At 37.2% G+C, this 26,434-nt stretch overlaps 1 protein-coding gene across 6 annotated transcripts in view; it reads right to left on the bottom strand.

The window, feature by feature from the left end:
• The window catches only part of TSPAN18 (tetraspanin 18), a 178,053-nt gene that overhangs the window by 16,250 nt on the left and 135,369 nt on the right, over positions 1-26,434 (bottom strand). For all 6 annotated transcript variants that reach the window (XM_060687591.2, XM_034417415.3, XM_034417412.3 and 3 more), the window contains 4 exons: positions 24,002-24,079; positions 18,194-18,286; positions 16,023-16,217; positions 7,730-7,804 (listed from right to left, as the gene is read on the bottom strand). In XM_060687591.2, the coding sequence (XP_060543574.2) occupies positions 7,730-7,804; positions 16,023-16,217; positions 18,194-18,256 (333 nt within the window). In that variant the 5' untranslated portion in view covers positions 18,257-18,286; positions 24,002-24,079. The remainder of the gene's footprint in view (positions 1-7,729; positions 7,805-16,022; positions 16,218-18,193; positions 18,287-24,001; positions 24,080-26,434) is intronic.

The following is a 26,434-nucleotide window of genomic DNA, read 5'->3' on the forward strand; positions in this document are numbered from 1 at the left end:
CCATGTTGGGGAATGTATCCGGAATCAAACAGTTACAAAATAAGTTTTGGTAACTGATTACTAACTTAAATAATCTCTGTTTATATTAATGGGGAAACCTGTGTCAATATGTGCCTCTAATGAGTTGTGCTAGAGCTCAGAAATGCATAGTGTTCAAGGTACAACTGTATTCAAGCTTTGATTCCAAAAATCTACAATTGTTGTACTGTTGTCAAACTTGGTGATTGTGGCATCAAGAGCAAAGATCCGAAGAGGGAAGGAAATACGTCCATGATTAATGTATATTCGCATGCGTCCATTTGCCACCCAGATCTGATGACACTCTTCATTTATGAGCCATGGTAGTGCAGTGGTTAGAGTGCAGTACTGCAGGCTACTTCTGCTGCCTGCCGGCTGCCTGCAATTTGGTAGTTCAAATCTCACCAGGCTCAAGGTTGACTCAGCCTTCCATCCTTCTGAGGTGGATAAAATGAGGACTCAAATTGTTGGAGGCAATATGCTGACTCTGTAAACCGCTTAGAGAGGGCTGTAAAGTGCTGTAAAGCGGTATATAACTCTAAGTGCTATTGCTGTTAGAATTAGAGAACACTGACTTAGAGAATTAGAGAACACCACCCACAATTAATCAGTTTTCTTTAACAAGTGCTGTAGTGGTAGAGAAGGATACCCACTACTTCCTTCCAGGTTTTCTAATTTCATTTTTTTATCTCCTTTTTATTTATAGTGCTACTATGGAAAGAGGAAGAACAGAAGAAATAAGTTGAGAAAGATTCCTCAGGCCCAAATCTGCTACTGCCAAAGCTCAGCCCTATTACTAAATGATCTGGGACATGGAAAGACAGGTGGGGGCTGTAGCAGAAAAATGCTATTGAAGAACATAACCTTGAAAGGTGATACAGATTATTTGGTTCACACCAATGTTTTGCTTTTTATTTCCACAATTTTTTTTATGACAGCGACAGGATTCTTTTAACAAGATAATTGAAATATCTGCTTGGCCTATAGCTAAAGTAAAGAGGACCAACTGAAGATAATACAGGAAAAACTAAGAGCAGAGATTATAGCTTTAAATTACTTGGTTGATCATAACCAGGGAAAAAGGAATTATATTCAAGTATGGGCTGACAGATATTGTTTCCCCATGAAGGCAGCACTAAGTTGAAAAAATCAGCTCTTTCTCTGCTAAGCAATTATTACAAGTTTTTGTATAATAGGGAGATGGATTTTGCAAATTTCCAAGACTACCCATTTTGGGAAATACTCCCCCCCACCCAGGAGTATCCAGTATGATTTAGACTCGGTAAAACGGATTGTTCAACATTTTTGTATCAGAAATTCCATTTATTTTAATATGCTATTCTTCTTAATGACAGATCAGGATGATATATGCTATAATTCGGACATCCCTTATTGGAATTTCTATAATTCCTTTTCTACATCGCTAGCTGTGTAAATCTGTTATTTAAATTTCATTAAATGTTTAAACTAATTGACATTTTCTTCCCTATGGGGCCTGATACATCACACACACACACACACACACACACACACACACACACACGTGTGTGTAGGTCTTTGGATATTCGGTGTTCTCCCGGGTAAAATTGAAGTGTCTTGGCGACCTTTTGACGAAGTCTCATTCGTCATCTTCAGGCTGGTGTTTTCGGCTTCGTGCTTCTAGGAGCAATGGGAGGCTGGTGTTTTTGGCTTTGTGCTTCTAGGAGTTTGCTCCTAGAAGCATGAAGCCGAAAACACCAGCCTGAAGATGACGAATGAGACTTCGTCGAAACGTCACCAAGACACTTCCAATTTTACGCGGGAGAAAACCTGAATAACCAAAGACCTACATACAAACACCCGCAAAAACCTCAGAATATATATATATATTCTCTCTCTATATATATATATATAGAGAGAGAGAGAGGGAGGGAGGGAGGGAGGGAGAGAGAGAGAGAGAGAGAGAGAGAGAGAGCCTGGGAATCAGGGGTGAAATCCAGCAGGTTCTGACAGGTTCTGGAAAACCGGTAGCAGAAATTTTGAGTAGTTCGGAAAACTGGCAAATACCACCTCTGACTGTCCCCAGAATGGGGTGGGAATGGAGATTTTGCAATATCCTTCTCCCAGGAGTGGGGAGGAATGGGATTTTGCAGTATCCTTCCTCTCCCACACCCGCCAAGCCATGCCCATAGAACCGGTAGTAAAAAAATTTGGATTTCACCACTGCTGGGAATCTATTTCAGTACATATTCCCTATCCAAGTTTTTGATGTGGTGATATTGCCCTCTTTCATTAAAAACAAAACCTTTCCCCAATTTGGTGTCATCCAGAGAAAACTTACAGACTGTCCAGTCATTCTGATCTTGGGAAGACTGGTCAAAAAGTTTGTTGTAACGCATTTGGAAATCAGAGACTAAAGAAGGCTGAGTTAAATCCTAAATCCTTGAAAGGATATACACTATAACCTGTTGGCATGAAATTTCAATTTGTCATCTTCCTGTTAGTTTCATTTTAAGAATTTGATTGGCCTGAGATAGTTTTGCTGATGGTTTTTCCATTAAGCAATGTGAAGTTGGCTAGAAGGGATTAAGATCTGGTTCACCGATAAGATGTCTGACATAAAGGACTGCAAAGGAGACAAAGGACCTACAGCAATTCATTTTTCCCCCCTGCAAGCATACAATACAAGAATGAAGATAAGGTGCTTCAACCGGAGAAGGTTTGAAAATGCAAAATTAGTTTTCTTTTGTTTTGCGTTGAAAAACGAACTGAATATACACAGCACCGAGGAATATAAAACTGCAGTGGTCACAACCAGTAGATCACAAATAGTGCCATAGCACTCAAGCATCCAAATTGCCTTGTGCTCATTTTCTAAGCATAATATTGTCATTGTTTCTCCTGTGCCTACAGAGTGGCAATTGCATTTTGAAAAATGATCACCAGGGCAGGGTTTTGCCCAGTATAGCTCTTCCCTTTCCTGTTGTTGAATCCCATTCTTCTTGCTCCAATTGGAATTTTGTTTTGCTTTCCCGCTGTGTTCCTGTACTCCACTAATTCAGTTATTTGAAACAGAGTCTCTGCTTGCCTGCTCCGCTGACTGTCTCATTTGAAATCTCAGCAGAGCACATCGCTTCCCATCTCCGTTTGGGTTCGTAATCTCTTCTTTCCCCTCTGCTATTAATTATTCAATTCTAACTATATTATTTAACCCCATGTAGTGTTGCAAACATTTTGGCTGCAGGATGTTGCACAAGATGAAATTGTGCTGCCTTGCAAAACAAGGGAAACTGTGTTTATCAATTATTTCTTCCTCAGAGGGGGAGATGGGCTATGTAGAGAGCAGCATTAACCATAATAACACAAGACAAGCTAGGAAGCCATTAAGAACAGGCTGTGAAAATGCATCAACAAAAAACAGTGCAGTATTCAAAAAAAAATAATTATCCACTTATCTGAGTATTTTAATATTCTTTAAAGGAGATCTATTATTTCAAAGTACAATTAATTATCTTCTCTTTTCTATGGCTACCAGCATATTTTGATGTGGCTACTTTAGACAGGGTGAACAAGATTATCTCCTTCCTCCTTGATAATCATTCCAATTCACTCTAAAATTTCATATATTTTCACAGGAAAATATGATTATTTTTAAAAATCAAACAAAAAATGGCCCAAACTACATGCAAACTCATATGAGAACATAAGAGATCCTATTTTGGAAGTACCTAAGAACTGTGGTATAGACCAGGGGTGGGTTCTACTTACCTTTATTACTGGTTCACATCGTGCCCGAGCATGCGTGCGCTCTTCTGAGCATACGCAGAAGCTCCTGCACGTGCGCAGATCACTTTTGATGACATCCAGGTCAGTGGGCGGAGCCTCCCGCTGGTTTTACTACCGGTTCTTGCGAACCGGTCTGAACCGGGGGCAACCCACCATTGGTATAGACACCATACCTATCATCTTTAAAATAATGGAAGAGGCTGGTTTTGACCACAATCCAAGAAAATCGTTTATGTGATACAGGATATTGAAGTGCTAATTAGGAGCTGATCACTCCAATCATCTCATCTCCATTCAATTTAATCAGGCATTGTGCTCCACAATATTATCACTATAGTTTCCATTCTTTCCTTGTTCTAGATTCAGTGAGTAAATGCTCTGACACAGGTCTACAATATATTCATACTCAGTGTTTGTTGTGCATTTTTCTGAGCTGAACTAACAATGTAAAGGGGACATGAGGATTAGAAAAAGCCAGTCAAAACTCTAAGACCTCCTTTAGCCCTTTCTTTGCATGGATATAAGCTTCAGCCTTAATTTACCCGTCTTTTGTGTCAAAAACTAAAGAGTTGCTAATTACCATAAGTGAGTTTGTAAACATGCATTAGACTGCTATTTATTTTTGGTTATTTCAAAATAACTTTTTATTTAAAAAGAAATTAAGCCTAATAGTTGGTAAAAACTAACGTAAGCCATTACAAATGAATATGAAAGGTCATCTCATCTAGTATTTGGGCTAGAAAATCACGTATCAAATTCCAGACCTGGATTTAAAAATTCCAGGTACACCTTCATACATTCATATATTCAGTTAAACTAAAACTGGATTAAGCATTAAGCATTAAGATTGGGAAAGCTGTGTCACACCATTATGATAATCAAATAAATTAAAATTCCTGTTCAACTTTGTAAAAAGTGGATGGTAAGTGGTAGAGAAAGTTCTGCTTCCATACAAACCTACCAAGTGGTATAACTATTTTCAAATCCCCTTCATCAAATTCTCCCATCAATGGAAAGCAAATAATCTTGGCTGTCAAGCATTTCTGCTGCTTTGATGAATCATTCCCCAAAGGATTCACTCTGTAATAATTTTAATATCCTCTTATGTTCTTCTTATTTTCTTAATGTCCCTCTGCCTAGTCACAACTAACAAGTCTACAAAGCATTTGAAAATGTTTCCCTGGCTACACCACTTATGTGTTGTTGTGTTGTTAAAGTACTCAAACCAACTAGATCTTTCTTTGAAATGCAATCTGTGGCTGCTAGTCCTTGAACCAGATTCTGTGCCCAATCCCACGCATTTAACCATGTATATTTATCCCGTAATAAAGGGCAGATCTATTTGCTATTATATCAAAGGTGATCTTGATTTTATTATTTATTTGGCTGGTTGGTGCTCCCGTCAATATATTGCAACAAATTCAGAACTGCTTTCTCTGAATTTGACTGCTACCAATTCCTGCTACCACAGGAATGCATCCTTCAACTCTGCCCCCTCCACTGATTTGTGCGCATGTGTGGCTATCTGTGCATGTATCTGGGTTGGTCATACTCAAAGATATAATTTGACAGATTACATGCGTGGTTTTCTCTTGCTGTGAGGTCTTCCATTTGTGTCTCCCGAAGGAATGTCACTAATTCAGAAAATAGAGACGGTATTGACCAGACCATAACAGATTTGCTCAGGAAGTGATCACTATTTATAGAGCAGTCACTGTCACTGCAGTTTTGTTTCTATCCTTGTCAGAAGGGAGGAAAAGGGAAAGTCTTTAAATTATTTAAAAAGCATTGATCTTTTCCTTCTTTTCAACTGTGGGACCATCAAAAGAGGCCTTCTGTGTTTTTAATCTTTGGAAAGATGTGGCTGTTTTGATATTGGTTTAATGAAATGGAGTTTCATTGAGACAATACAATCTATGTAAAATTCTTCTACATGAATACAAGCAATTTCCAGTTTTATTTTTGCATCCAGCATATTTCCGGTCAATTCCTGCAGCCAGATCTGATCAACATGCGTGCCAATTCAGTTAGCAATTAATACTTTGGTGACCATAATAATAAACATCAACAATAGCAAAACAGGATATAAGGCAGGCAAGAGATGGAGATTGAGGAAGAGAGATGAACTACAAAGGGAGAGAAAGAAAAAAACAATTTAGTATTCTCAGAACTCAGTGGTTAATTAGCATGGCCAGTCTGAAAAACCAAAATAGCCTTTGGTTATTCCAACTTTAACCTGTTGTAATAGCAGCAGAATAGGGATAGAAAATAGGTGTTCTCTCCTCTATTCTGCACTATAAAGGGAATAATTTGGCATATAGGATTTATATATTCTGCTCATCATGAGCTTTATTCTCTTGTAAGATATTCTCACTTAGTTTGTTCTTGTCTTCTTTATTTTTTTTCTGTTGTTTGCAAATGTTTAGTCATTTAAATGTAGTGGACTTTTTTTGGAAGCATGGTCAATTACCCAACTAATAAACAATTCTACAGTATATTTGTCCCAGGAACAATAAACAATAAAAGCAGCAGGTCAGACATAGGTCTCCTAAAGTGGTTTTGCAACACAGAAAAACAAATATTCAGCTGGGATCTTTTTTCCCATTAGGTCCTACAGGACAAGTAGCTAAAAACCAACCAGACATCACTTGAGAATATAACTTAAATGAATATCCACCATTTACTCTTGAGAAAAAAGCCATAGATTTTTTTTTTTTTTGGCCAATAACTCTTAGTTCTTTTCTTTCCCACTGATTCTCACACGCACAGTCTCAATTTTTAAAAATCCCATCAATCCCATCCCTATTGTGCAAGTTACCTTTTTTCGTATTTATTTAATGCCACAAAGAAATCTGGGCAATTGTGAGAATTTGAAAAAGGGGAAACCACAGAAATAGCAGACTGAATTCATTGTTTCCTTGTATTTCATAAGAGTATATAGTATTTTGAACAATGATGATAAAGAAAAGAAAGACCAACTATTTCATCTCTCTCTCTCTCTCTCCCTCCCTCTCTCCCCCTCTTCATCCCCCCCCCTTCTCTGAACAGGACAAGAAAAAACTAGTAATCTTGACATTGTTTTTGTACAACAACATTTAGTGGACAGATAAACATTACAGAGCAAAACAAGCTGATTACATTTATTTGACTTGTCATACAGTATCAAAAGAATTTTGGAGTGGGTGGGATAAATGTGTAATTTTTTTCTGTATCAAATTATTTCTTAGAGCAAATACAATGATGAAATCAGCCCAAGTAGATGAATCATCAAATATGTAATGACAGGAGGAAAGGATCGCATTATATTCATTCATTTATATTTTTCCAATATATGCCTTTTTCATTATTACTAATATCTCATGCAGATATAAAAATCTCTCTCAATCAGACTGCCCAGTAGCTTCAGGAATGATATGCTGTTCATTTTTTTTTGTTTTTTACTAATGTCTGGAAAGTATCTGGAAATTTAGACTCTACCAATCTCAGACCCCTGCTAGATAAACCACAATCTCAGCAGTTCTCCCAAATCTACAGAGAGACCATCTAAGGATCCTAATGCCCACTTTTAAGATTGGATCTCTTTGTCTTCAGTTGGGAAAATCCGACTTATCATAAGGCCCTTGGAATGTTCTCCCAGAGATCACATATTTGCATCCTTAAACTCTCAAGCCACTAGTTTAATCCCCGAATCCTCAAAATAAAGCTAATTCAATTTTAAAGATGACCTTTTCTTGAAAAGCAGGCTTTGTCTTCTATCCATAAAGCATCTATGCATGACCCAAGCTGTGCTTGTTTACTTTCAATGGGTGGTTTCAAATTGCTTAGACTAAGTGGAAATGTTTTAGTATCTTGAACAAAGGACTGCTCGGCAAATTTATAAAGTAGAAGTCCAACTGAATATAATTCTGCAGAATCCTAAAGAACATTCCATCATCATCATACTCACATTTTCTCTGAAGATAAATGCCAAGATTGCAGCCGAGAGTTCTGCCAGGAAGATTAGCAAAATAAACATGAAGAACTGAAAGAAGAAAAAAAAGAAAAAGAAATGTACATTACTTTTTATCTAGAGTGAACATCTGCCTCAACATTTAATAAAATAATATTGAGAATAGGTCAAACTGACTAAAGCACGTTTAGAAATTGACAGCTAGAGTGGAACAAATTTGTCAAATAAATACCTTAAGAAAATAACTAGAAAATGTCAAATCCCTAGAATTAGCGGATTGTTTGATGCACTCTTAAAGCTGTTGATCATCTGGGATATATGCTACTTTTTACTTGGCATATTTCACAGTTTATAACTGATTATTCCATTACTATTATGACCAATCACTTGGATTTATGAAGTTCATACACAACATTCTGGGCCGTCTGACAACTCTTCACCTACTCTGCATCACATACCATTACCGGTGGTCCTCAACTTACAGCAGTTCATTTAGTGACCATTCAAAGTTACAACAACAGTGAAAAAAGTGACATGATTATTTTCAGAGTTATGACCTTTGCAGCATATCCATAATCATGTGATCAAATTTCAGATGCTTACAACTGGTTCATACTTATGATCATTACTGTGTCCCAAGGCTATGTGATCACCTTTTGTGACCTTCTGACAAGCAAAGTCAGTGGAGAAACCAGATTCACTTAACAATCAGGTTACTAATTTATCAACTACAGTGATTCACCTAACAACAGTGGCCAGAAAGGTGTGATATGGGGCAAAACTCACTTAACAAATGTCTCACTTAACAACAGAAAATTTGGGCTCAATTATTGTCGTAAGTTGAGGACTACCTGTATTTGATAAATATGCACCAGCCTTTTGTAAGTATCTAGTGCCTGATGGGACTACAACACTCAATCCAGCTTTCAGAGGTCAAGTATCTCCACTGCTTTAAGAGTCATATTAATGATGTGAGGCTTTAATGATTCGACTCATTACAGCAGCAATATCACTTGTTTTTAGTCTCAAAAAGAAACCTGGAAAAAATAAACATAAAAAAGAGAACAGGCATTGAAATGGAAAAGAGAGAGAGATATTGAGAGAGGAATCCCAAGTACCAAGTAATGAAAGAAAAAAAAATGGTCCAAAGTCTATCAGAAATGTGCTCCTTTTCCAAGAACACTGGGGAAAAAAACTACAAAAAAGATACTAAAATTTAAGTTGCTTTCTTCTTGCTGCTAGAACTAAAATTAAAATTAATTCGCCAGCCAGTGGTGAAATCCAAATTTTTTTACTACCAGTTCTGTGGGTGTGGCTTGGTGGGCATAACTTGGTGGCTGTGGCAGGGGAAGGATACTGCAAAATCTCCATTCCCATCCCACTCCAGGGGAAGGATCCTGCAAAATCCCCATTCCCTCCCCACTCCTGGGGGAAGGATATTACAAAATCTCCATTCCCACCCCACTCTGGGGCCAGCCAGAGGTGGTATTTGCCGGTTCTCCGAATTACTCAAAATTTCGGCAGCCAGTTTTCCAAACTGCTCAAAATTTCTGCTACCAGTTCTTCAGAACCTGTCAGAACCTGCTGGATTTCATCCCTAAGGCCAGCCTATTTTGTACGGAAGGGGAACATCTCCCACCTCACAAAAGGCTGCAAAATGGCTTAGATATGAAACTACAAGCATCTTTTTAGGTGGTAGTTTTGTTTAATTCCTGTATGACAAATGAGAGAATTATAGAAATCAGAGGTGTCAATTGGAGGAGTCATACGAAATAAAGCTGCACTAACTAAGTCCAATGTCTTTTATAATGCTTGGTAATGTTGCAAGAGTCAAGTGCTGGTAATGTCCTATAAAGCTGTAGACGGTATGGGGACAGGTTATTTGTGGGACCACTTCTCCTTGGTTACATCTACCTGTTCCATCAAGACTGGCAGGAAAGCATGTTATGGGTCCTTCTACTAAGAAATGTCACCTGATACTACCCAGAAGAAAAGCCTTTTCTGCCATAGCATCTTCTCTTTGGAACATCATTCCCCCAAGGTTACACTGCTCATGACCTACTGGCCTTTCAGAAGGATCTGAAGACATGGCCTTGCCATTGTGGTTGAGGATCCAATGATGATATGGAGCCTGTTAGCTGGTTGTATTGTCACTTTATGGATTGTACACTCCCACAGATTAAATTTTAACTATTTTAATTGTTTTTTTTTAAATAGTTTTCCATTTTGGTTGTTTATTTATAACTACTGTTTGTTTTTGTTTTTAAGTCTGTGACTGTGAACCACTCAAAGTGACATGTATGAGACAGGCAGCTATATAAATAGAACAAACAAACAAATAAACATCCAAAAAGGGTAAAATGTGAGGTGCAATGGCACAATAGTTCTTTTGTTGTTTTGATGAAAGCTTCAGCTCTTGCGACTATACGTATTTGTCTGAAATACACAGCAGGCTTCATTCCCCATGGAAGGTTAGAAAAAAAGGATTACAGGAACTTTGCTTACAAACAAAAATCAGTAAACATATTTTTAAAGGTCCTCGTACATTAACATGCCTTTAAGTTTGTTCAAAAATTAAAACTGGGAATTTGCCACAATCATCAATCCGAATCTGAATATTTGGATTTAACCATCAAATGAATTAAACAGACTTCAAAGTCATCTGATTGTGTATGTATGTATGTATGTATGTATGTATGTATGTATGTATGTATGTATGTATGTATTTAATCATTTATTTAATCGTTTATTTAATCATTTATTTAATCATTCAATCAATCAATTAATCAATCAATCAAATTGTTAATCTGAAATCCAAGATAAGGACTGTGGTCAGGGTACCTGTCACCTTCAGATCTGTTGTGTGTTCAAGAAATTGTTCCCACATTTTTATGGTTAATTGTGGATAAGTAATTTTTTTGGATGCATGTTCACACTTGTTCACACTGCTAGACAAGGTTTAGGGGCTACGAACTGCAAGTTATATTTCATTCAATTGCAACATTTTTTTTATAAAAACATAACATGAGAAATAATCTCTACAGAGAAAGAAATTTAAGAACTTCCCTGGGGATGCATGTTTCTCTCATCTCTCAGCTGTGTTGTACATTTTCCTTGAATTTATACTTGACTTGAAAGCTTCAGGCATTTATTATGTATCACTGAGAAATCTCTCCTGGGAAGCCTCTGATTCATCTATATTTGAAAACTTTGTAGGAGGACGTGGATTTTAATTAGTCCATGAAAATAACACCTTTCCCCTAATTAAGATATAGATAACAACCATTCCATCCAAACTCTCTGCCAAGTCATTTTTTTTTCATGGCCCCCACACTTAATCATTTCCCAGCATCAGTTCTTTGTTACAATACCATTTTTTTTTCCTGGAAGAAAATGCTATTTTGCACGCTCTTGACAAACACTGATATATAGCACTTTTCCCACCCTGCATATTTAAGACGAAATAGGCATGAGTAGCCAAATGAATGAAAAATTCAGTTTTTGCAGGAATACTCAACTTTTTGGTGTGGTGGAGCATCCAATTTATGTAGTATAAAATATCTCAGTATCTTGCTTTTGCCAAATTGTGTGTGTATGTGTGCGTATTTGTTGTATCAACAAAATACAAACATGGAGGTAAACTGAGACACTGAGAAGTGTTAACTACATAAACCAAGCAAGGAACCTAACATGCCTAACCCATACAATCAGTTTCAACAAGCCTGCCATGATGTGTCTTACCTCCACCTTGGCCTGCCAGTTAAATTAAAATTTGACACCCATTGAATTGGACAGGAAACACAGAACACATTCCCACAAGTGATAAGATAAATTGAGGAGATCTGAAGTCCTCTGACCATCTCCCTTAGCATGCAGCATCCATGTAGCATTGTCAACAAGACTACTCATGAAACTTCTTTCATTCACCTCCCAAATGGTGAGAGCTGCTTAGAAAGCACCAGAGGCTAATCTGATCTGACTCTGTCACCTCTCTAGGTTGCAGAAAGTTGGGGGCTTGTTTCTCCTTCTTGTTTTTCTGTCATTAGGAAACAACAGAAGATCCTGCATCCCATTCCCATCTGGACAACCATTTTTGCTTTTTTTTTTTTTTGGTAACGTTTTATTAGCTTTTTATTTTTAAATATACATCAATATCAATACATGAACAGTGTGGTCCCTGGGTATAATTCATTTTGATACAAAGATCAATAATGATAATCATAATAATTGTTATATTAATCAAACTTATGTAATCCTAGTATTAATATGCATGGTTTTTTAAAAGTAGTTATTCAATATTTCAATATTTCATTTGAATGCCAATAATGTTATAAGCATACATGGTAATACCATCTTCCCCCCTCTAATCTTTTCCATCAAATTATTACTTATATTCTAGTATATAAAAAGAGAATATATATATATATATATATCTGCTAATATTCCCCCTATTTCTTATTTCTACCTCTATTCTAACTTCTAATCAGCTCACTATTGCTAATGTGTATTTCTATTAATACACATACTTATATAAGGCATAGCCCTTCGTTATTTAGTTGTTCAAAGTCACAATACGCCAGTCAAGTACCAGTCTTCCCATTATTTAAACATACCTTATAATATCCTTTTTCAATCTCCAATCTTTCCATCTAACTATTGCTTCAGAGAAAGGTATGTATTCTTATTTCTACCTCTATTCAAATTTCTAATAAGACCATCTTATTAGAAAAAATTTATATATATATATATATATATATATATATATATATATATATATATATATATATATATATATATATATATATATATATATATATATATATATATGTGTGTGTGTGTGTGTGTGTGTGTGTGTGTGTGTGTGTGTGTGTGTGTGTGTGTGTGTGTGTGTTTTCTGAGGTTTTCGCGGGTGTTTGTATGTAGGTCTTTGGTTATTCGGGTTTTCTCCCGCGTAAAATTGGAGGTTTCTTGGCAACGTTTTGACGAAGTCTCATTCGTCATCTTCAGGCTGGTGTCTTTGGCTTCGTGCTTCTAGGAGCAATGTGTGTGATCGCAGCTGTTTCTTCCTTTTAACTGCCAGTGGGTGTGTGAACTGATTGGGTGGGAGCTTGGCTGTGTTCTGATTGGGTGGAGGTGTGTTCTGTTTAGGTGGGGGCTTGGTTGTGCTTTGGTTAGTCTGAGTAGCAGGGGGATTTGAGCTGGTGAACTGTGTTGCTGTTGTTTGGCTTCGTCGAAACGTTGCCAAGAAACCTCCAATTTTACGTGGGAGAAAACCCGAATAACCAAAGACCTACATATATATATATATATGTCTTCTTAAGTTTTCGCAGGTGTGCATATGCAAAAAATTAAAATCTCGGGTGTTTTCCCGCGTCATTATAAATAAGTTGGTTAAAATATTTAAAATCCTAGTTAAAATCCCAGCTTAAAATCTTCTAAAATTCCCTACAGAGCACTCTGCAAGGTCCTTTAAAATCTCAGCTAAAATCCTACCAGTGACTTTAAAAGTTTTTCTTAAAGCAACGTTTCGACAGGCTCACACCCTGTCATCTTCAGGCTCTATTTCATGTAGAAGCTATGGGTTCTCTGTTGCGGGGCCGGAGCTGTCGCTTATCTATATTTGCTGCTGCTGATGTATGCTGGCTAGCCTGCAACTCTGTGTTCTGATTGGAGGACAACAGTTTTTCTTCCTGCTTCCTCCTCCTACTTTCTTCCTACTTTCTTCCTCCTACTTGGCTTCGTGTTACAGGCCCAGCTTTCTCAGATTCTCTATTATTATCTGTCTGCTGTAGAGGGGAAAGGATTCTGGTAGGCATCACAGCACCCTTGATTGTTAGTTGAGATCTCAGCCTATCTTCTGGCTCGATCCTCTCTCGATGAATGTTATTTATTTCTCTCATCAAAAAGTTTTTCTAAGCTTGTAGGGATCTGGTATATTCCATTAATCAGTAGATGGCATCCTCAGCTTAGGTTTCAGCATTGTTTCAAGTCTTATAGATTTAATTGTTCCAAATTTAGTTCAGTTTATGGAAGCAAAGTCAACTATTCAAGCAAATTCAAGTAGATAGTCCAGCATTTTTTAATGCCTTTCTAAAACAACACCTGCTCAATTTAAAAGTCCAATTTTCTATGTTTTAAAAGGTCTTTAGCTTTTCTCCCCTTAGTTTCTTTCTTTCAGGTCTAGGATTTTTCTCTTTTTGGTAGTTCGCCGCTTTAAAAAATAGTTCTAAGAGTCTCTTTTCCTGGATTTTCCTCTTTCTTTTTTTCTTTAAAGTTAGGGTCTAAATAAAAAGGAATCTTTTCACCAAGCTCCAATCACTGTTCATCTGCACTGCTCCTGTACGTTTCTTTGTTGCCTTGGCTATCCCAGCTTTGGGAAGAGGCAGTCATGATGGCTGCCTCTTCTCGTCATCGAGGGAGAGGGAAGAAGCCCTGAGTCCAGCAGGGGAATTGCTGCTCTCCCCAAACTAGAGGGTGCCACTATTTTCTTCACCACCCCTACAGGGTGGCTTTAGCTCCTTTCAGAACCCTCCAACAGGGAAAACTCAGTGTGGGAGCGCTGAGACCTGTTCCTCACATCCGATACTGCTGCAACGTCAGCTGGAAGTTCACTTTTACTTTCTTGAGTTGTGTATGCAGATGCCTATCCACAGTACTCAGTCCATCCAGAAACAAAAGAATAGGAAATATAGATAGTCCTCAATTTACGATTACAACTGAGCCCAAAATTTATTTTGTGAAGTGAGTTTTGCCCATTTTACGACTTTTCTTGCCACAGTTGTTAAACGAATCATTGCAGTTGATAAATTAGTAATCTGGCTGTTAAGTGAATCTGGCTTCCCCATTCACTTTGCTTGTCCGAAGGTCACAAAAAGGTGATCACATGACCTTGAGACACAAAACCCATCATAAATATGAACCAGTTGCCAAATCTGGATCTCTTTCAGCCTGATGCACAGGAAAAAAAAATATGAAAACTGGTGAAATGGTGGCAAAATCTTTGTGGATGCTATCTAATGCTCCAAATGATTTGTCTCTGCAATTAGTAGCAAATGAAAATTAAAAAGAAAAAAAGAATGATATATCTTCATGATGGAATAGATGTAGCACAATTTGACACTTTTTTGTTCTGCCACATAATTTCTTGGAACATGTCAAGGCTCTACTTATTCAATATGATTGTGAAGCTCAGATTTGGTCAAGTTGGTTGACATATGAATGCATACAACCGCCCACAAAGATTGAATCTATAGAGACCCTTTGTGAGTTAAGCAACACTGGAAGTCTGGGGCATAATTATGGCCTACTGAGAGTTTTTCTTCCTCGAAACTCTAAGTTGGCAACGCATCTCTTTATTCTTTAGCTACAGAGCTGATGATAAAACACAAGTTTTATCCCAAGAAAAGTAATCCTTGGGTCAGGTTACAAATTAGGATGAATGAATAAAGGTGGAAATGAGAATACACGGGTGTCAAACTCGCCGGGTCACTTTGCCATCACATGATGTTTTATGATGTTTTCTCCATTCACAGAACTGGGGTGGGTGTGGCCTGTGTGTAACGCATCCGGCCTGTGGGCCACCAGTTTGACACCCCTGCAATAGGCTATAGATAAGATTTTGTGTCCTAGGCTTTTGTGAAAGTTCTTGTTCAGGTGTTACAGGAAACTATTGACTCATATTTTGTAAATGATCTTCCACGCCTTTCCCTTCCATTTAGGCAGCTGATAATATGAGATTGAAAAGATATACTTGATATTTATAAATACACTCAATTGTTTTCCATAGTTTAACTGTTCTTTAACTGTTTTAAACAGTTTTAAGTAACTCTACAAATTAAGAATTTTGATTATTCCATGAATTTAAAATATAATGCATGATATTAAATAATTAAAATGCATGATATTAAAATAATTTTACAGAAAACATAGTTTTCATTTTATGTGCAGTCAAGGAGAAGACAACTGTTTAAATTGTAATTTAACAATCCTGATTTATTTTGAACCAAGCTTCAGAAATATTCCATATGGCAACATATACTTTTCCATTTATATTTTTTTATCCCAAAGGAAAATAATTTATTTTTCTTTGGAATGAAAAAGCTTTAAAGTTAAATGGTGTAATGGAGTAACAAAAAAAGTCTTTCTCTTTAAGGGAGATGAGTGGTTCAAAAATGTGAAATTTAAAATAAAATAAATAAATTGTAGTGATTTATAACATTATTTTCTGGACTTAGGTCAAAATAACACAAGTAGGTACAGTGGGAAAAGTAATCCATTCAGTTGTACTTACAAAAAGAAGAAGACATTTGTTTTCACGGATCGCTCCACAGCAACCAAGGAATCCCAGCAAGAAGAGCATAGCTCCCATAGCCACCATGATGTATGCTCCAGTAAAGAGCAAAGGGTTAGTAGCCACGATCTCTCGAAATCCTGTGGGATCAACTATGACCCAGATTCCAACTCCCAGGAGACAGGTACCACCCAGCTATCAAAGAAAGGGAAGATTCAGATTAAAACCATTTTCTTGGAAAAGTTCCTCTAGACAGCATAATTCAAGTTAAAAGTTGAATAGTAATTGTTGTAATGCAAGCCAGATCCTTAAGGTACAATTTATTATGTTCAGAGAATAGAGACCCCACATCTGAGCTGCTAAAATCTGGACAACTGCAAAATAGCAGGGTTTTTTTTCCCCCTGCATTAATTCATTAACATCTAATGGTTAACATCTAATTTGTTAACGTGTAATGGCCATCCATTTTTGGTAGACCCAAACTGATAGCCTTATCCGAAAAGGCATCTTCCAAAAATGTCAAGAATACATTTCATTTTTAAATGGATTAATATTGTGATTATTTACAACTGAAAGCAGCCCCCCTTTTAAGAATTCCAGTTATTCATTATACTTATTTAATACAAAATCTTATTTCATAGTTTCTTTAATCGGAGACCATCATTTCAAAAGAAAGGAAATACATGCAAATGTTCAAGAAAGGAATTAGTATCTTAATCTTAATATGCTCACTCGTCTTTTCATTTGGAGAATTAAAAAAAAATTGGTATGATTGCTAGATGTCTCTTAATTGTATAGGTGTTCCTTATTCTATAGTCAGGTTTAAACATTACAATAAGTATCATTTTATTTAACTATGGTCACAAAATGGATGGGTTAAGTCAAGCTTTCAAGCAATCATTTGCTGGATTCACTAGAGCAGTTAAGAGAATCAAACAAGTCGCATTAAGGATTAGCATAATGTAATGATGTATGAATCCAGCTTATGTTAAACTTCAACAGATTTCAGTGGGATAATTTTTTCCTAAATACTTCAGTTACAATGAATTATCTGCATACACAGGTGACATATGTTATCTTCAGATGGCTTTTTCAGAAACAAAGGTACTGCCAGAAGAAACTGGACTCAAGAGCTACTGTATTTCATGCCAAGAGCTCGGGTGACATGTGAAGGCAGTTTGTTATTCTTGAACAACATGTTAATGAACATGTTGCTATTTAGGCTACTACTGCCTGTCACAGTTTTTCTCTCTCTCTCTCTCTTTCTCTCTCCCTCCCTCCCTCCCTCTCTCCCTCTCTCCATGGCTTTGATCCTACTAACTGCCAGGACATTTAAAATTTTCCTGGTAAGGATTTTTGGAAGTGATTTGCCATTGCCTGCTTCCTAGGACTGACACCGAATGACTGGCCCCAAGGTCATTCAATTGGTTTTGCCCCTAACACAAGACTAAAACTCCTAGTCTCCTGGTTTCTAACTGGTTGTCTTAATTTCTACACTAAACTGGCTCTTTGCCTGCCTACCTACTCACCTACCTACCTGGGCTTATATGCCATTCAAGTCCAAAGTGGTTTAGATTTCCAACTTTCAAGTTTATAAGGCAAAAGAAAAAAATGGTATAGCAAGATAAGCATTAACAATTAGAAACAAAATAATGAAAATGTTCTGGCATCCAGGGAACAGTGAAACTTCAAAATACAATCTGTAAATGGAGGCTTCCCACTCATATCAGTCTCACTCCCAGAGCTCGCTTAAAATGTCAAGTTTTAATGGTTTTTATGAAGCTCAGTAATGGAAGTTGCACAAAAAGACACTAAGAAATTATACAACCATGTTCCGTGCCTTCATAAAATTATAAGTTGCCAAGGTACCCAAGTGACTGGATACTCTCAACACCAGTTCTAGAACTGAAGTATCTCACAACTACAGTCCATCCATGGGCCTTATGAACCACCCATTCAAGGGCAGCCTCTGTCTCATCAGTAATTTCAAACTTCACAGTATTTTAAATGTTCTGGCTGCTTCTGATAAAAAGCAAATTGCTTGTTTCAAATGTTGCTACCTATGAAATGTAAGGGGTTTTTCTGCACCTGTATTGCTTCTACCAAAGTATAACCAACTCCTAAGGAGACATATGAAAAAGACCTCATGTGACAAATCAAAGAAAACTTACAAATATGAAGAAATTGAAGACAAACATCAGATATTTCATGCAGCTCAAACAATCCCCCTCCATGTTTATGCAGGCTATGCAGTCCAATTGATTCTGAAAAACAAGGACAACTCTTTATAACTCTTTCATTTCATATATGCAGTTCCCACCGACTTCTTAAACCCCTGTGGAATTCATTATAATAGAAAGAATGGATCACATTTGAATGAGATAGAATACACCAGGTTAATAGGTAATAATGAACAGCTACAGTTCCCAACCTGTATTCTTCCTGATGCATCAGGATTGGAAGGAAAAGTTGATGAGAAAGCACTAAACAATTTACCATCTTGTTTAAAACATAACAACCGAAGTTGCCTCCTTTTGTGAAATAGCCTTGTGACCTCACTCTAAAGCTCTCAAACACCCTAATGTAGATATAATAAATGAGCAGTATAGTGTATGTATAATGAACACATTCTAGTGCAGTGTTGGCGAACCTTTTCATTTTGAGTGGCAATACGGATGCACACGTATGAGCGCACCGAAAACCAAAACAGCAGCTGCCTGGTGCGCATTGTTATGACCGAGGCCCAAGTAGTGATTACCAAACACAATTCAGTCCTGAACAAACTTATTTTATTAAAACAGCTGAGAATTAATTCAATCTCAGCTTAGTCCAAAACAAATTCTTCATAACCAGTCCTACGGCCTTATCACCAACCTTTGATGTCTTTGACAACCTGCCAAAGGCTTTTCTTGACAAAACCCCCACAAAGTTCAAGAGACGCTGACAAGAAGCACTGGAATCAACATTGCTTTTCTACAAAGAACCGAACGACTCGTTGCTGCTCTTTTAAGCCTTATGGGAGTAGCCAATCATCTTCTGGCTTTACTCCCGAGTCGTCCTTTTTGTTTCAGCTGCTCTTGCCTTCTGGCAGCTCTTCACATGCATGCACTAGGAACAGACTCCTCCTGTTCCTCTGCTTCTCTGCTGTCTGCCTCTGGAGGCTCCGGAGTCCACACATCGCTCCCAGATGGCCTTGCCCCATCTCTGCCTCGGATGCAGAGCCGTCGTCCGGGCCTTCCCCTGACTCCAGGATTGGCCCATTGTCCTCCCGAGCCTCCTCACTGCTGACTCCGCTGCCAGGTCCGCAGGCTGATGGCGGACCACAACACACATGCGTGCGCCAGGAAGATGATCTTCCGGTTTCTGGCGCATGCATGCACACCGGCCAGCTGGTCTTTGTACATGCATGCACACCAGAAACCAGAAAACCAGGTGGCCGGTGCCCATGCGCGCACCGGAAACCGGAAGATCATCTTCCCAGCACACGCATGCGCACCAGGTTTCTGATGCTCCCACAAGCATGAAGACCAGCTGGCCGGCATGCCAGAACCCGGAAGAGCAACGGGCGATGGCTCATGTGCCCGAGATGTGCCAGAGATGACTCTGTGTGTCACTTCCAGCATGTGTGCCATAGGTTCGCCATCACGGTCCTAGTGTATATATAATTTTTAAAAAGCACCTGGAATTGTTCAAATAAGATAGGCAAGTGAATCTAAGGCAGGGATGTCAAATTCATGTCGTCACGGTGGTGTCCCATGATGTATCGGGACTTTTCCCCCCTTCGCTAAACTGGGCATGGGCGTGGCCAGTGTATGACACATCCAGTCAGCAGGCCAGGAGTTTGACAGCCCTGATTTAAGGCATTGCCAGTATTCATTATAAATTCTCCTCATTGAAATGTTACAGCTACAATTAATGGTCCAAAGTTAGACATGGATTTTTTAAAAAAATCAGTTGCAATGACCAAGTCAAAAAGGCAGACTTCCAAAAGTTTTTCACTTCTTCTAAACCCCTTAAGATGAAAAAAGGTAGCTTGGGCATAAGACAAACAATTGATGCCTAGACTCTTGATGCCTACAAGTGGGACTTTGAGGACATTTTCCCAACTATACCCCTCCTTGCTTTCTTTGGAGGATGGAGGATGCGTTCAAGTCAGTAGTGACTTCTGGTGACTAACTGGAGAAGTCTCTTTGGTTTTCTTGGCAAGATTTTGGAAGTGTTCGCCTCTGCCTTCTTCCTAGGGCTGAGAGTATGTGACTGGTCCAGAATTACCCAGCTGGCTCTGCATTTAAGCTAGAACAAGAATTTATCCTCTGATCCTTAAATTGGTTTCTCTTCTGGTCCTTAAATACTACAACTACCTGACTCTCTCTATTCCTACCATAGTTATACCATACAAAACTATAGGAACCATGCTTGAAGATTCTTGTGTAAAGAAGTACAGACATACAAATATACATTTCCATTGTGATATTCCCTTCCAGAGAAAGAACAAAAAATATGATAGGGGCAGGAAGCATTAAAAAGCTGGGACATGTTAAATACAGTAACAGTATTGTTACTGTTGGGGTTAACAGTATAACCCCAAATATTGTCTGTTTCGTAAAAAAAAAAAAATGCTCACTGCACTGAACCACTTTCCTTCTAATACCAGAATTCTGCTTTAAAAAGACATTTGCGTGTTTTAAACAGTAAACACAGCAATTATCTATGGGATTGCAGATACTAGGAAATAAATCCTTCTCCTCTGTTATCACTGTTTTTCCTACTAAAAAGAATTTGAAATTGCTGTATTCTAACACCATAGCTCTTTCCGGTGTGACCATGGAAACTGATCTACTTTACTTAAGCTTTTCACAAGTCCCTAAGCAAGCCGAAATGCTCCCTCTGAAGGAAAAGGCATGATGGTGATAGCCAGAGGCAGATACATGACCCAGTTCCACCAATCACGCTGCCTGCACGTATGAAAAAGACAGTGAGCGGGTCAACTGGATGTCCAGAAAACGGGAAGGAAAACAGCAGGGAGTCCAAATGCAAGCTGATTCTACAACATTTGGTTGCTCTCTTGCATAAAGCAAAGAAACAGAGCTGATTATCTCTCCTCGGCCTCAAAGGATTTTCATACTGTATTCAGAGGTGCCTTACGGAAATCTTCCCCAAGTGGGAATGAAAGAGAAAAAAAAACCATGGTAAATATTCAAAAGGTCACTTTTATGGAAGTCATATGGAGGGTGCCAGAAAGATTTCTTCTTTATATATGCAATCATTTTTAAAGGAAGAAAAGAATGGGATGGAGACAGATGTCACTAAATTCTTTCACATTCACGGGTTTTAAAAGGGAGGTTGATAAGATCTCAGGTGATAAGGAGTAGTAAGCATTTTTAAGAATAATGAGCGTAAAACATATTTACAGTTAAAACCTCAACGTTTTCTTCATTAAGTGGATAATATTTTCTTTTTATAAATGTGATGAAATGTCAGCTTTGAAACGGGGCTGGCTGCAGTTTTTTTTTCATTAAAAATTCCTTTTGATATTCTGAAAAACCCCCAAGACCTGATTATGCTGCCAGGCCTGGAGCTCACAAAGAACCAGAAACTTTTCTAAATGGGTTCATTGCTGAGGGAGGCATTTTATCCTTCTTTCACCAATGATTAGTATTTTTATGATAATTATCAGTGTGGTGTTTTAGATTTTAATTTGTTTTTCTATTGGCTCTTTTAGCTCTTGTGCGCTATCCAAAGTCACCTTTGGTGAGATGGGCAGCTATATAAATTTGATTATCAATCAATCAATAAAAATATTTTTATTTGGGGGCTTTTCTTGTTCAGTCATTATATTCATTCAATTTAGAGAACGCTCAATTCCACAAGCCTCTCTGGTTTACAATGTTAAAAACAAGTAATAAAATAAAATAAAGATCATTTGTGCCCGCAGGAATGCTTTCTTTAATCAAATAAAATTGTATATGGGCTTAGCATCACCCTCCCCAAGGCCTAAGGGAGCAGCCATGTTTTCAATGCCATTTTGAACACCAGCCTGGGAGCTATATTGATTTTTTTTCACAGCGAGGCACACTTCCTAGGTCCCAAAACAAACTCTTCTTATAGAGTTTATAAGAATATATTTTTATTTATGTTTGTGAGATACATGAAGCAAGTATTCAGACCCCCTTCACTTTTGTCAATTTTGTTATGCTGCCACCCTGGTTCTACAGGTGTTGAAATCAATTTTTTTCTCATTAATCTACACTCAGTACCCCATAATGACAAAGTGAAAACAGAATTTTAGAACCATATTTTACTGTATTTTTAAATCACATTGATTGACTGATCATGTGCCTTCAAGTTGGTGTCAATTCTTAGCTATCATATAGCTAAACCTTCTTCAGGATAATTTGTCCCCAATATTCAGGTCATCCAATGACATCCTCACCATCACCGTAATCTAGTTTATTCACTTTGTTTCTGGCCACTCTATTTATTAAATTTATATGCCGCCCATCTCATTGTCAAACAAGTTATTCTTTCTTTCCATGTTTCTCAGCATTATGGTTTTCTCAAGTGTGTCTCTGCATAATGCATCCAAAATATGGTGATTTGAGCCTGGTTCTTTGTATTTCAAGTGAGAATTGTATATTGATTCTCCCATAATTTACTTGGGGATTTTATTTTATTTTTTGGCTATCATATTCTCTAAAGACATAACTCAACAATACAGTCTCTTTATTGACAATAATCAAGCATATTAAGATTGACCCATAAGCATTTAAAAAAAGAATATAGTGATTATCAGTAGTAGGGATTTATAAAACATCTTGTCAGTATTTTTAATCAATAACTTCCTTAGTATCTTATAACGACTATGGACATAATATAACTTGAGCTCAGCAAAACATTTAATAAGATATCTTATGACATTCCTGGCTTGGAAACCATACAGTACATACAGAATGTTCATCAGTAGTTCCTTATAAAACTGGAGTGATGTAACAAATAGGGTGCTACAGACTTTGGTAATGAGCTTGTACTCCTTAATATTTTTATTAATGTTTAAATGAAGAGATACAGAGAGTGAATACATTAAAAAATTCAAAGCAAATTCAAAACCGAATTGAAAAGTTAGACAAGTGGACTGAAACCGAATGAAATTTAATGGAGATAAATTATTTACTTAGAAATGAAGAATCAAATGCAAAGTAGAGCTTGCGGAACACCTGATTTAGATAACAGTATGTGAGAAAAGCTTCTTGGACTTATAGTTCATTAAAAAAAATGTGAGTTGAGAGAGTATTATTAGCAGCTGCTAAAAAAGTTGCTAAAAGCTGCAATTTTAAGTTGCATCTATAGAAGAATAGTGTCCACCTTATAAAAAGTGATGGTTGGTTGGATGACATTAAATCTAGGAACCATATTTTTAAGCACAGATTCTGAGAAACTGGAATAGGTAAAATTGACATGGAGGATAGGCAGGACACTGCAAAGTTATAAGGAGCCAATGAGGGTATGATTATTATTGAGAATAAAAAAACAGGGGAGAATATCACTCAGAAGATGAAAGGTGCCACCTGTTGTCCCAAACAGTAAGATACGGGATAATGGTCTTAAGCTAGAGGAAGGCAAATTCCAGTTGAATGCTATTAAAAAGTTTATATTTGTTTAAAAAAAAAAAGATTATGACAGTGGAATCAATTTCAAGGGAGGTGATGAACTTCATTTCAACAAATGTCTTCAGGTAGACACAATAGCCCTTTGCAAGGTTGAATCCCTGCCCTGAGCAGTGGGTTTGACTTGATGGCCTAAATGGCAGCTTTTACACCTCTTATAGATTCTATGCTTGTTAAACTATTGCGTAACTTTAACATCATTCCACACGATCATAGATTTTGTCAATATTTGCCTAATTACAAATTTGAGGGAAAAAAATAATGAAGTTTTTTTTTCCTTTAAAATGCAGAGAAAAAATAATTTTAAAGACTCACTTATGCAGCTCTTGGAACGTCTACGATAATCTCTAATAGTATATATGTCCCATGTACCTTTTACTGGCCACGTTTAACCTATAAGAAAAAGAAGATATTCAATTAATGTACAAGTCAGTAAAACACAATCTTATTAGATAAACCTTTATTAGATAAACCCAATGAATATATTCAGTCTAATTGCATACTTAATTTGATGTACATTAGCAGTAATGAAAAGCTCTTAGCACTCATCAAAACATCCAATCCCTTATAACCTGGCTCATCAACCTTTGAAGTGACTCACAAGTTTACAAACCATGTATCTCAAACTTTATCATAAACTGATAACAAATCAGTTTAAATGTTACATTAGTTCATCAACTCAAATCGTTTCCTAGGCAGTAAATAAAGGGTCAGCTGTTGACATCAATTCTAATCAACTATAGAACCTCTCAGAAGCTTTGGGGGAGTTACCGTTTTCCAACTCAATTCCTTCTGTATTGATTTGTAGTAAGCTACTTCAGAATAGCTGTGAGAGAAATAGCACTTAGACTTATATACTGCTCAATAGTGCTATACCGAATTATCTGGGCACTTTATAATGTCATCATATTGCCCTCAACAATCTGGGTCCTCATTTAATCGCCCTTAGTAGGATGGAAGACCAAGTCAACTTTGAGCCAATCAGGATTGAACTCCCAGCTGTAGGCAGAGTTAGTCTGCAATACAGATAGTCCTCGCCTTACAACAGTTCATTTAGTGACTGTTCAAAGTTACAACAGCACAGACAAAAGTGACTTATGACCATTTTTCACACTTACAACCATTGAAGCATCCCCTTGGTCACGTGATCAAAATTTGGATGCTTGACAAATGACTTGCATTTAAGATGGCTGCAGTGTCCCAGGGCCATGTGATTCCTTTTTGTGATTTTTCTGACAAGCAAAGTCAATGGGGAAGCCAGATTCATAAAAACCATGTTGCTAACTTACCAATGACAATGATTCACTTAGCAACTGTGGCCAGAAAGGTTGAAAAATGGTGCAAAATTTACTTAACAAATGTCTCACTTAGCAACATAAATTTTGGGTTCAATTGTGGTCGTAAGTCGAGGACTATCAGTACTGCATTATAACCACTGCACCACCATGTCTCATAATACCATTTTAATAATGGTAAATCTTTCAGAAAATCTCTTATGCAATCTGTTATGCAAACTACTTAAGTCCTTGAAAATGAATTCATTTAAATGAATGATACAAATACATTGTGAATCATCAGATATTCAAAATATTCAATATAAAAATAGCAAACAATATAAAATGTCACCGTCAAAAATGTACTGCATAGTACATCACTTTATGTGCTTTGTTATTATATTTTTACCTTTATCCTACCTAATTTACCATACTGCTTCCATGGTTACTAGGATTCATTAGTTATATATTTATAAAACTGGCAATAAACAATGTATTAGGGCAGTTTGTAATTCTATTTCATTAGGGTGTAAACATTCAAGTATTTATGTTCAAGATTTTTCAACATAGACTCTTTAACATTCTGTCTCCCTTAAGTGACTGAAAATGTTATTACTTTAGGGTTCTAAGCTTACTTGAAGTCCTTGGGCAATTTTCTCAACGACAGGAGGTATGTAATGAAATCCTCCAAGAATCAGGGTATGGAATTGTGCTTTTATCATGTTCACTAATCACCCAACTTAATTAAACACTGAATTCCTGGATTTGAGGATGATTTCAAACAATTCATGGTGGTTAAAACAAGCAAACAAAACTGATTGTGAAGAACTCTAGAAGAATCTTTTTAAACTGAGTGAATGATCTACCAAATATGGTTCAATTTAAGTAAGTGCAAAGTGATCCACATTGTGGCAAACATCATTATCTTCACATATATACTGTTGGGATGTGAAATGTCTCTAATTAACCAGAAAAAAGGTCAGAGTCTTAGTGGATAGCGCAATGAAGATAATAATTATACAGCTACAAAAAGACAAATTTATGGTAGGGCACCATAGGAAATTGTAATACAAATATAGAATGTGTTCACATTTGGAATATTGTACGTAGTTCTGATGGCCACACTTAGAAAGAGATAATAAAGCTTGAAAAGGGAACTGCAATAATCAATGGACTTCAAGCACCTTCATATGAGAAAACGCTATTATGTTTGGGAGCCTCTAGCTTGGTAAAAAAGTAAGTGAGGGAGTGTAGGAAGTTAGCACCCACCCCCTCCTAGAAAAATGAAATATTCTAGGAAATATTAAAAAGGCAGAATATTATATTTCTCTGGATGAGAAATGGAGAAACATGTTTTTAGGCAGGAAACAGACTCACTCTTAATAGCCCACACCATCCTCAATAGCCCACAGCAGATGTCCACAGTTAAGAGGTAAAAAGATAGCTAGGTCTATTCGTAGGCAAATGCCCTCAC

This window comes from Pantherophis guttatus, chromosome 1 (genome assembly GCF_059756535.1).
Source record: "Pantherophis guttatus breed Tessera chromosome 1, ASM5975653v1, whole genome shotgun sequence".
NCBI lineage: Eukaryota > Metazoa > Chordata > Lepidosauria > Squamata > Colubridae > Pantherophis > Pantherophis guttatus.